Consider the following 12905-nt stretch of genomic DNA (forward strand, 5'->3'; position numbering starts at 1 on the left):
ATAATATACTTACTGTATAGTTGATTCTGTATGGATTTATCAGTGAGAACTATTCCAATTGATGTAAAATGTATAAATCAATTTGTGTGGGTCCTGGGTGGCTCAGTTTTTCTTTCAGATACAAGTAGGGTAGTACTTCTTGATAAGTAAAACTGGTTCCTCAACACATGTTGTTATCATAGCCTGTGGCAACACCAGAATGACCTGCACTTTGTATAACAAAAATAGCTTCATGCTATGGACTCGATGCGGAAGTAAGTCAAGTTTCACAACACCGTGTTCTGGTTTATGACCTTAAATGTCTTTTTTAAAAGATGTTTTCATCAGAAGTTCTGTCTGAACACATTACTAAGCCCAGAAGAAATATACACATTTGAGCGTCTTGCTAAAATACTGACGTGATCATATGATGTGAGGACTTTTTCTTCAAGTGCATTATTCAATCCGTCTTGCCGTTGTTGGGTTGTGCTTATAAAAGAGAAACAGCTGAGTGGAATTTCCAGCCGCTACACAGTTATTGTTTTATTGGAGCCACCAGGAAGACGCCTTACAGAAAAAACAAAACATGCACAAAAACAGCTGACAGGAAACATAGAGAAGAACTCGTGCTTTGATGAGAGTCCTGTTTTTGACAGTAATTTATGATCGGCTGTCTATCCAGTAACTCCTTGCCACTCTTGCATATCTTATTTTTATGCATAATTAAAATTACTTCAAATGTCCCTGATCACTGATTTCCTTTACCATGAAAAAGAGCACACAATGCAGCATAGTTATTTAATTCCTTTTTAATACAAAATAAACAACTTGCTTCTATTTACTAGAAAAGGCAGTGTAATGAAACACCAAAGAACAGTCAGATATGTCTGCAGATTAAGGAAAAGATTAGATAAATAGAGAATTCCTATTCATGACTTTAAGAAGCAAACAAACAGAAAAAGATCACAAAGATAAAGCTGCAATTATTGAATTATATATTACATTCTGTAAGGGAAATTAGTTTTATAAAACATATATTTGTCAAAGGTTGCAGGTCTCTTTGGGACACAGTAGGTTTGGCTTCAATTTCCTTTTGCTATTGAGTCACTCTTAAAGAGTTTGTCTGTGGCTTCTATAGAAGGCCACCTCTTCAGGAGACATGAACATGTTACAATACAGATGCAAACATTTGCTGATAAAGTTTGAGAAACTATGAAACAAAGCAATTTGAATGTTTAAAGGCCATTTGTAGCCATTAAAACAAGGTTAATGAAATGAAGAGGTAGAACTTTTCTTTATGGATCTTTAACATGTTGGTAGAAGATTTGGCACTCACATTGAGGTGGATTTTCTGCTACCCCTTCCTGAGGCAAGCAAAAACATCGACTATAAACTATTTTTAACAGTGTTCAGTTGAGCAAACATTCTCTCATTGTCAGAGGACAGTAAGAAATATATGGGGTGCATCTTTGACTAGATAAAATATAAAGACCATCAAATCAGAATGTACAACAAATAGAGGCACTATTCAAACTTCAGCCCTTTAAGCTTTTTTTGTTTTTTACGATCAAAAGTTCCATCTGTTGTGAGGCTCCAGACAATTTCGAGATTGTTTTTCAGCCTGTGAATCAGCTCAAAACTTCACACCGACCACTGACCTTCCAGAAATCTGGATGTCATCAAAAGGAAAGAGAGCCAGGATCTAAAAAGACAAGGACATAAAAGATCAAACTCCAAGTTTTAACACCAAGTTGTTGTCGTAAAAATCATGGAAAGAAAAGGGACGTGAAAAGCCAAAGATCAGAATAACAACTCAAATAGTGAAGCTCATATTGTTTTAAAAGCAATTTTTGACATTTTCTTTTGTCCATTAACATCCTCTGCACTGATGAGTTAGAATTACAGCTGTGAAAGGAGAGACTGCAAACTCGAGCTAATATAGTGTAGTTGTGAAGTTACAGGTAACACAATGCTGTGTTAAATGTGACAGTTAGTTAAAGAGGTTCATAATGAGATGTCAAAACATATTATTTACATTATTTAAACTAATAGGTGTGAAACATTGCTAATGTAAATGATTTCGACATGAAGTGCTTTTATTCTGAAGTCGAAGGAAATGCAAAATGCAATGTTGTTGTTGCTAGCTTGATGTTATGAAGTGGAGACGACACGCAGAAGTCCGTGCAGCGCGTTCATTTCTTTTGTAAACACTTATGGTTTTAAATACATCTGTATCTGCATCATTTGAAGCTTCCACTACACTACAGTAGTTGTCCAAGGCCACCAATTTGTTCAGCCTCGACAGGAAAAACAACAACTGCAGGAGTGCATTTTTTTTTTAACTAAAAAACCTACTTTGTAAAAATTGAGATAAGTTCTTAAATTAACAAACATTATTTTAATCTTCATATAAACAAAATGGATCAAAGTATTTGTAAAAGAGCTGTAATATAGGGCAGACAAAATAAGCGTGGCCGATGTTTATTGAGATAAAGGAACATGTGCTGAAACACAATGGACCTCTGCACTGCAGAATAATAATAATGTATGTTTGTCTTTGTCGGTAGTTTACATTGATTTGGCACCTTCATGTGTCATTTACAACAACTTACATCATCGTTGCCGTCGGCCAGATCTAGCGCCGTCTCATCCTCCATGTTCCGTAGCATTGTGTCAGCGCCAGACTGGCAGAGGAGGTCGGCGATGTCCGCGTCCTGTCTCCCGACGGCGAGATGTAGAGCCGTGCAGCCGTTAAACATTGCTACGTCCACATTGGCTCCCCTGCTGAGCAGAAGCTTCACTGATGTCATGTCGTGCAGTTCTACAGCGAGATGAAGAGCTGTTTTGCCGCTGGTTCCTTCCTGTGAAGGGTGTAGATTGAAAACAGTATTGAGGAATTTCAGAGCAACACAATGGCCATGCAAAAGTTGATTTAATGTGAATTGTAACATTTTTCTCATGTATGCACATTTCTTTGATGTATCATTTTGAATTATACAAGCCTATAATACTAAAACAATTCAAATGGATGTGAGGCTAAGCTGTATGTTTGGTCGGTGATTTAAACTAAGAGGAATGTCTGGGGTAGTTTCGGGACTCACTGCCATGATCTCTTCCATCATTAGAAAGTTAAGAGCGGCAGGCGAGGTCGGCCTAATCATATCTCATATCTAATTATGTCTCCCCGCAGAAAGCCCTGGGCTCGGCTCATATCACTATCAGTGTTGCACAGGTGCAGCAGATTTATAGTCAGGAACACAACATAAGGCCAGGCGCCATGAACAAAGTTTAAAAAGGAACAAGTGTGATAATAAATACGTTAACGTCACTGGATTCAATGAAGGATACTGAAGAGCAACCGGACTCAGAGAGAAACACATCTTGCTTACATCTAGAAAAGAACTGTGATGTTTTCCCATCCTTTAATCATTAGTTTGAAAAACACATTGAAAAAGATGATGTTTGACGTGTAGCTCAAATCTTTTGATTGGCAGCTGGGAGTCAGGGTGATATGGCTGCAGGTAGAAATCTGGGAGATTTAAGAATTACATAAGGCTAAAAATCTTCTCCTTTTATCCCCTGAGATGACAGATCCAGTATACATTTTCTTTTTAAGTAGAATCTAAAAACTCACACTGAAGTGGAAAACTAAGGTTTCATTTCAGAGACTGACCTGTATGTTTAAATCTGCTCCCTTTTTCATCAGGAGCGTCATTATGTGATGTTGTCTGTTCAGTGCAGCCAGGTGGAGACAGGCAAGACCTGCAAGGACACATCTTGTTTGTTTGTTTCATCAAAAACTGCATTGACTAAAAGTGTTTTTTTTCCCAAATGACAAAATCAAACTGAGACCACAAGGAAACAGATCAACAACAGATTGGTTTTGTGAACCCACCACATCTGTGCTACCTTTGTAAATGTAGAAATTTGTAAACAAAGCTGTGGAACCAGAAAACAAAAACTTGATTCAACTGCTGAAACATGACACACAGATGATGTAGACATCCAGTTATGCTTCTAATCAACAAAGCATTGTTAGCTGGTGAGGCCGTACAGAAGTTAGTCTTTTGTCCTCACCTCTCCAGTTCTGGACTTCAAGGACCGGTGCCAATTTGCTCGAGGAAACTTCTCGGGTCATTTCAGTGGCACACTCTGTCTGCCCGTGCTGGCAGGCCACATGGAGCGCCGTGTTCCCATCCTGGTCCTGTAGCTCCAGACTGGCCCCTTTCTCCAGCAGGCCCTTCACCACCTTGGTAAGGTTCAGGTATGTGGCCAGGTGCAGAGGGCTCTGAGGAACACCAAAGACAAAGATTTGTGATGCAATTAAATCATTATTTCCCTGGTTTAATCAAGCATCAATCCTTTAATGTATTAGTTAACTGGAACATTTTTAAATATATAATCGAAAACTCATCTATGATGCAAAACAAACACATTTAAAAGCGCCTCTTAAAGCTCATCTAACTTTGCATCAACTTGGCGTCCCTTGTGGCCAAGCATGATGATATCTTTGTGGATCTGGTCGTCGACATGCATAAGTAGCGTTGTTTATTGTAGAAAACTCTCCTCCTGTTGTGAACTGTATCATAAACTGTGAATCTTTACTGTGGTAAATGTCAACTAATACTGTTTCTGCAGCGTGCTGTCAATCGCCTCGTCTGACACCTGTGGCAGAGGTTTTAGGTTATTTAAATAAAATGTAGAATTAATCAATTTCACTGTTGATGATCTTGCATACTTTTGAGGATCATATAGAGGCACAATTGTTCATTTCAGTCTGTTTCATAGCCAGCTAAAAGCTCCTCACTGGAGCATTAAATGTGAATATGCAGTTATCGTTTGATGTATTATATTTTAAACTGAATACTCCACATCTGACTTTTCGAGTCTCTGGTTGTGTCAGAAATTACACACTCAATAAATATTCCTTACTCCCCCTAGGAAATTCACTGTAGTGCGGACTTTATAGTGCACTCATTCAGCACAAAAAACAAACAAACATGATGCATTCCCTATATAGTGAGTACTGTGTGATTTTGGACACAGCCTCTGTATTTCTACATTTCCCAGAATGCCTGATGTCACCCCTATGACAGTGTACCTGTGGCACTCAGCTGTCGGTTACTTGCATGAATAAAGACACTTACAGAGAACCAGTTGATAAAGTGAAAGTTTCCCTTTTTATCCAAAACAAGTCTTGTGGTTTCACAGCATTCTGATCTAATGAGGTCGATGTGGGTGCAGACTTTGAAACCTCTCCTTCTTTCTATGAAGGCATTCATTTTAGGATTTTATTCATCATAAGTCAGACTGCACTGACTCTCTGTGACACCATAACCCTGCAACATTGTCTACTTTTTGTACAAGTGTGCAAATCTCCAAGGGTGGAAACATCATTTTTCTTTGTAATTTATCCAAATGCGAGGTCTCAGAATGACTACTAAATGGAAATTAGGCAAACAAAGTGGTAGTAGGGCTAGCTGAGCTGAAGTGCTGAATCTTAACTTCAATGTTGCATTTTGACAGATCTGACAGTTTTGTCCGTCTTTGCTCTAGTTTCTTGCACTAACAAGACTCTGGTCTGAAATTCTTGGAGCTCTGGATTGCTGCCTCCACCCACATCCACACAAGGATATACACACAGCTCCCTGTGGTTCTATTTCTACAGGAGGTAGAGGAGGGGAGTTTCCATTCAAAGTCCCTTATGAGCTAACACTAGAACCACCCACAGTGACGTCCCTGAGATAGGACGGACTGCAAATAAAGAGGAACAACAGTTCTCTGGAAGAACAGAAATAAAATTAAAGCAGCAGGTTCCACAATAGAGATACAGATCAGGAGGAAGTCACTTAGGATAGAAAATTTCCCATACAAGCTGAAATGTGTTTGTGTACTCACCTGGTATAAGTTGTTTTGGATGTCGAGCACGTCTCTTGGGAATATCTCTATCAACTTTTGAGCAATGAACTCCTCTTCATGGATGATTGCTAAGTGCAGGATTCTACAGGAGTGGCAAAGAGAAATCAAAATGTGTATCCATTATTTCTTGCAAAAACTTGCAGGCTTACTTTATCTGCCATTGAGCAATCAACACCCAAAGAAAAAAACGGCAGCATTTCAACAAAGAAGGAAAAAGTTGCATCACATTTTTTCTGGGTAGTCATCTCAAGAGACGACCTAGTAATATAACACTCAGTGGGCTGAAATGGCCAGATTTTGTGGTATTGTTATTGACCTTTTTAACATTTCTTGAGCAGATAGCTTTCTGAGATTTCTAAGTCAAATTAAAGCGGCCTTTTAAAAAAGCACGCCCCCTCAGGCTTTAGTTTAAACCCATTGACAACACAAACAAAAACACACAAACCTCAAAACCTTAGTAGAACAGCGTTGTAGCAAAGAAATGTGTGCAAAAAGCAGGAAATGGAAGTGAGTATTTGTGCTTTATTTAGAGTAACCTGGAGCAACACAGACAGGGCCTTATCTGAAGCCGATTTAAAATAGCTTAGCGTCACATTTTCAAGATGTCATAGTTTATATTGAAAGCTGTAACGGATTTCTGGTTACAAAACAGCAGCATAGGGGTGTTTCATAAAATGTTTGTCGCTGTGGTTAGTTTGCTCTCTTAAAGACCAATGAGTGATTCGTCTTTCAGAATAAAGGTCAGTGAACTATTCAGAGACAGACAGAGTGGGATCAAAAGTTCCCACAAAATCTCCCTGCAAAGACATTTGATTCAGCTTTGTGCTGTGAACGAGTGAACTCCAAGTGTCAGCCTAACGATTAAACACTTTGATTAGGTCTGAAGATAATAAACACTTATTGTGTTATCTATTCAATGTGGTTGTCACTTGTGTTGGTATTCAAGTCTGCAGAAATTAACAGGGAAGTCATCATTCACGTAATCATTTATAATGAACTGTGTGATTGATTTTACGGAGGCCTGTCTACAGATAGAGATGTTACTGCCTTTTCAGTAACTGAATAGATTCAATATTTCATAAAGGTTACTCTTTAGAAAACACTGCAAATGTTAAACTTTTAAAGATGAACTTCTTGGGATTCAAATAGACTTTTTTTTATTAACAGTTTTTAGTCTCATCGTGACTGCGGTTTTGTTTGGAACATCTTATTCAGAGCAAAAGTTAACACAAACCAAAGGCTGAATATGAATATGAATCAAATGGCACTCTGCTAGCCGTTTCTTGGGAGCCTTAAGATTGTAGTTTCATTTTCTGGTGACACTTCTGGCAAAAAGCTGTAACTGCAGGATTGTAATAAGGATTCTGTGGGTTTTTCAAAGAAAATATGGCTCTATTGCCAGTTATTAATACCATTTGTCATAACATTTTAATAAACTGGATTTATGTTTGGGTTTTGTACAACTTTGACTACTACTTTGACCTTATTTTTTACTGATATAATCAAACAATTGAGATGAAACAAGAAATGTATTCATCTAAAGTTGCAGCACTAAAAATAACTGAATAAGTGTGTGACCAAATAGAGGCGTCACTTTTTAAATGAAAACATGTTTAATGAGATTTATCCATCAATCAACCCTTTGAGGAAACGCTTTGGTGTGAAAGGGACTTCCTGGTTTGAGTAAGACTTGAATGAACAAGAATTTAAAAATCCCACAGGGGGGGAGAATTATGTTTGAATGACTCCTCTCTCTTGTGTTTCAGGTGTCTTTTCCTCCTCCCTGGGACCTTTTAGTTAAGGTGTGAGAATGAAACCATGTGGCCCCGACAACCAGCAAGCGGAAGTGAAAAGAGGTCATAGAAGCAGCAACACCTCTACAATGGAGTCTACAGAAATTGTTGGATCACTGTAGTAGTCATTAGCATGCCTGTTATTCACGTCAAAACAGTTTTGATGACAGAGCAAGACCAGATGAGTGGGTCACAAGAAGGTCTGCATGGGTTGCTCATGCTGTGTGTGTGTGTGTGTGTGGAGGTTGAGGTGTTTGTATTGTGCGCTAAAAGCAGCAGTTTCATTTAGTCAAACTGAGAACTGAACTGCAGAAAAACAGCCACTGTGGTAGAAAAAGAAGAAACTGACATTTTCAGAGTTAATGTCTTGTGTAAAAGAAAAGAAAAGCAGCTCATGCATACTGGGATCCAACAACATAAATATGCACACACACACAAACTGACTGTCCCATCCTGATCAACAAGTTTCTTGGATCAAAAGGCGTCCACACAGCATGTGCTTTGTCTATGCAGCATGGGGAAGTCCAACCCTATCTGTTTCACTTCTGTTTTCTGACTGAGAGACGACTCACAGGAGTCAGTGCGCATTAATGACAAGGACAAAGTTCATTTTTAAAAAAAGGAGCTGTAGTATCACAACCCAATGAAATCCCCTTCAAAACCCAGCACCATGGGAAAAAAACTGGGCCTCACGTTGAGCTCATTTACAGACTCTATATGCTGCCATTTATGGATGTTTTTGCAACACAAACCAACCGAGTGCAGCAACTCGGGAGGAAATAAAGTTAAGCTTGTGTTGCTTGCAAGGGTGTGAGTACTTGAACAGTGGATTAATCAATTATCAATGGGAGAGAAACAGCAACAGTGGTTTTCAATTACTCATTTTTTAAAGCAATAAAAGGCATATAAAGGTCGATTATTCTCTTATTCAAGCTTCTCATGTGAAGTTTTGCTGTGTTTCTCTTTTTTTTTTCCCTTTCATGTTATTTTAGTACCTTTGGGTTTTCGACTGCTGGTAGGACGAAAAAAGGGATTTACATAAACCAGGAATAAAATGAGCATTACTTTAAATAAGTATTGGTAGAAGCTGAAGTGAAATGGTGCTCGTTTTAATCAGCATAATTATCTATTTAAGAAAATAAGAGGATTTCAAGATAAATAGATTGTGAAAGATGATAAACAGATGCAAACTGCCTCTCTGTCTCACGTTGTTCTGTGTGGGAATATTTTGAAGCAAACCTTTTGAGTGGAAAAAGTTAAACTAAACTTTTTTTTTGACAAACCTGCAAGGCAACGAGCTTGAACTTCACCAAACCAGCATGCAAACAGATACGACAAATCAATAAAGCACACGTTTGTTTAAATCTGATAAATGAGCGACCACGTACGTGTCTCCATCTTCAGTGATAGTTGTGAGCAGGTTCTCCTCCTGTTCAGAGAGTTCAGAGATCTGTGCTTGATCCTTGGTGCTGGAAAGAGTGCAGTCCCCGACTATTTCCGTCAGACTCTCGACCGTGATGGACGAGGAGCCGTAGGCCGAATCCAGCCGCTCTTCTCCGGTGGAGAACTTGTCCCTCGGCCCGCTGAAGTCGCCGCTCGGCTCTCTCTGCTCCTCTGACTTCAGCATGGAGCGGTACGAGTCAATGCCCGAGTCCGTGCGGTTCTCTTCCAGCGAGTCTTCTTTCCTGCAGTCGCTGCTCGCCATGGTGGTGGACTCGCTGGATTTCCCCCTCCCCGCCTTCCCAGAGGAATTAACAGCTACTTACGGGTGTTGACGCCACCCGGTGCTCGGTGATGTGACCGGACTCCCGAGTCTAGCCAACAAGACACCTGAAGAAACCACCGCTCCTTTGTGAAACCGGAGGAGTGAGCCGCCGCGTTTCATGCCACAAACCCGACAAAAAAAAAAAAACGTGACCTCACAACGACAGTCCGGCGGCGCTTTGATCGACTGTGAAACTTTTTAAACTTTCATAAATATTCTTCGATACTTCAGGACTTTTTAAATGTAGTTACAAACGGGAGGGGAAACAGGCGGAGTGTCGTCGTCTACATATCCGGTAACAACATGAGCTCCAGGCGTAGAGCGTGTGAGCAGTGAAATGCGATAAGGCCGGAGGAGAGCTGACATATGAAAGGCGAAGCTGTTGTTGTCACGAGGGGAATCCCCAGTGCGCGTGCACAAACACACGCGCGCACGAACCAGACTACGGGAAGAACGTTGCCCCAGTAACAGAGCACTGGGTTGCCCCAGTAACAGAGCACAGAGACAGTTAAATGATATCCAAAATAAAACGGAATAAAATTACAATAACTGAAATGCGTTTCTATTATAGCTGTGTGCTTTTGGGATATTTAGAATAGAATAGATGTTTATTGCCATTCGCACAGGTACAGGACAGTGCAGGTACATTGGAATTCTTGTGCGTTTCTCCCTGAGTCAGCTTCTACAAAAAGGTTAAAATTATATATAAAATAGAATAGCATTGTAAGAAAAAAAGAGAGTACAAAAAAGTAAAAAAAAAAAGTTGTATTAACAGCTAAGCAAATTAAAATAAACTGTACAGAAGTTATACACTGTATTAAAGCAAAGATATAATACAAAAAAAATAACAAGGGGAACACTGTACAATGAAATGAAAATATAAATATGTTATTTACATAAATATATATATATATTTAAATATATTTACATGCTCTTTTTATTCACACCTAACCATTTTACAATACATTTTGCAGCCATTAATTTTATCAATTGGGTTATGTTTTCCATCCTAATCCTTTTTTGAAAACCTTCTTTACGAAACTTTTAATGCAAAAAAAAAAATAGAAGTGTTGTCATTGCGTAGTTTCTCCAGTAGAGTGAGTTTTCTGACTGCGTTGTTTACAATATTCCTGCAAAACACGAGTGTCAAAGCAGACCAATAATATATAGCCTAGGTAACAAAACGTAATAATTCTTATTATCAGATTGTTCACTTGTTAAAACATTTCACCAAGTTTTTTAAGTGTTTTTACAATGACTAGCCCAAGTAATTTTGATACACTTGCTTTACAATTAAAAAATCAACCTGTGAAACCATGCAAACACTTTTTAATTTTGTTTAAATCTTTGTGAGATTCGAAAGAAAACTTGAGGCATGCTGTCAAGTCTCAAACATAAATCAAATATAAAAGCAGCCAAGTTTTTCCTTGCCAAATAACACATCAAGTTTCTCTTTTAATTCCCCCCCCCCCCCCCCCCCCCCCAGTAAACAATTTTCAAAAACAACATTAATCAGTTTTTAAAGTCATAACAGGAAGTGCTTACTACTTATTGTTAAAGGTTGACTAGCAGGAAACTAAAATTATCTTTCCCGACAAGCTGCCAAACCTGAACTTGGTTCACATATTGTCATGTCTAGGAACAACTGAAATGTCAGTTTGCATTTTGACATACAGCATTACATAACAACACGCATATTGTTTCCCATACTGCTGCGGATGCTAGACTATTGATTGAGGTATTTATTATAATTTATCTCAGTCACCAGCAACAAGATTGCCTCTACTCTACTTTTCCTGCATTTTCAGTTTCAACAGTGATATTAAAGTCTGTTTGTTTTTTCTCCCATAAAATAAAGAATGGCCTCCAAAAAACAGCTAGTTTTACCACAAATAATGTTTTCAAGCAACAATAACTGCAGCTGTCAAACCACTATTTGTGTATTCATGTAATCTACTGTCAACATACTACAACACTGCTTTAATCCAGCAGTCCAGTCCAATGTCCATTCAGTGGGATGTAAACAAGGGCTTGCATGCCAGGATTTTTTAAGGAAAAGCTTCCGGATGTTTGGGAAGAAAGTGACCTGGAAAGGTCATCGGACCTACCCTTTAACTCTATTTTGGGGAGTCAGCTGCATTAAAATGAATATACCCCCAAGGACAATGCACCTATTTCAAATGTTCCCTATTTGTCTTCCATCTGTTTAAACCCTCAATAAAACATTTGGTAAAAGTACCAAGGTTTTACATCTTTATGTGATTGTAACTTTGCCCCCTCCTGGACACAAATTGAAATGCATGACCTCGATGAAGAGGTGTGAAGTGATTTCATTCATAAATGGAATCTAGAAATGATTTAAAGAAAAACCAAACATCCTTTCCCTGTCCATCTTATAGGAACATGGCACGAGATTCAAACAATTATTGGAGTGAATAATAACCTATCACCTAAAACACCACACCATGATAGAGGAATGTGGCTCCTTGAGAATTGTCCTTTGAGTAGCTTAAAGTGTTCAATCAAAAGTCTCCACTCAACCTGCATCACTATACCTGACCTTGTCACACCTGGTTAAGCCACAACCCCAACATTTCAAAAGCCATGCCTTTCTGGTCTGTCATTTCCTCTTCTCCATCCAAAACCGAGGCTGACCTGCTACAGCGGGTATATGGATCATTGAATATAACACTTTGTTTAATATTCACTTTGTTAGAGTCCCTTCCTATTTAGAGTCAAGTTAGTGGATTCATTAATGATGTATGCCTAAACACATAATATAGAAACTAACTTGACAGTATTCTGATTTGTTTAACATTGTTTATTAAGATCGTAAGATTTCAATTTCTTTCATTGTTTGTACACAGATAAAATCATCCACACCGTCTGAAAGAAGAAAAAACACACTGACACTCATCTGCATTGGATCCTGTGTTTAAATGTACACTCAACATATGATGTTCTATGAACTGGCAGCAATCTTATTCTTTAGAAAAAAGATAAATACTCACTATCAAATAAACATGTCTTTTGTTATCTGCCACTAAGAGCTTTTTTGAATGAAAAAAGGAGGAAAGAATGAAATAACCTGAACTGACAAAGGTTGAAAAAGTCCTTTAAACAATCAAGACAGTTTATTGGCTGGATATAGTCATTACTGATTAATACATATCCAAAACAAAATATACATCATTTGTGTATTTCTTTAGACGAAGACTTATGGTCTGATTTATGTCAAAACAGTAGGTTATGTCTACTATTGTAAATGCTATATGTTCAAACTACTTTTCTTACCCCTCAGAAATTACACCGATATAATTCAAGAATCTTAAATCTGTGCTTTAGACCTGATCATAAAATAATAGAAAACACTAATACCACCAGATCCAAAAATCTACCTTTTTGGAAATATGAAGAGTCTGAATCTGAACAAAAGTTCTGGAAAATGC

At 38.3% G+C, this 12905-nt stretch overlaps 1 protein-coding gene across 1 annotated transcript; it reads right to left on the bottom strand.

The window, feature by feature from the left end:
* Positions 1-772: 772 nt before the first annotated feature.
* nfkbie (nuclear factor of kappa light polypeptide gene enhancer in B-cells inhibitor, epsilon) lies at positions 773-9630 on the bottom strand. The gene is made up of 6 exons (XM_061051834.1): positions 9080-9630; positions 5878-5980; positions 4057-4267; positions 3653-3741; positions 2592-2840; positions 773-1681 (listed from the first exon to the last, which is right to left on the bottom strand). Exons 1-6 carry the CDS (start codon positions 9394-9396, stop codon positions 1613-1615), a joined length of 1038 nt encoding a protein of 345 aa, XP_060907817.1. The 5' UTR covers positions 9397-9630; the 3' UTR covers positions 773-1612.
* Positions 9631-12905: the final 3275 nt, after the last annotated feature.

The sequence above is a fragment of the Labrus mixtus genome, chromosome 12 (genome assembly GCF_963584025.1).
Source record: "Labrus mixtus chromosome 12, fLabMix1.1, whole genome shotgun sequence".
In the NCBI taxonomy this organism is placed as follows: domain Eukaryota; kingdom Metazoa; phylum Chordata; class Actinopteri; order Labriformes; family Labridae; genus Labrus; species Labrus mixtus.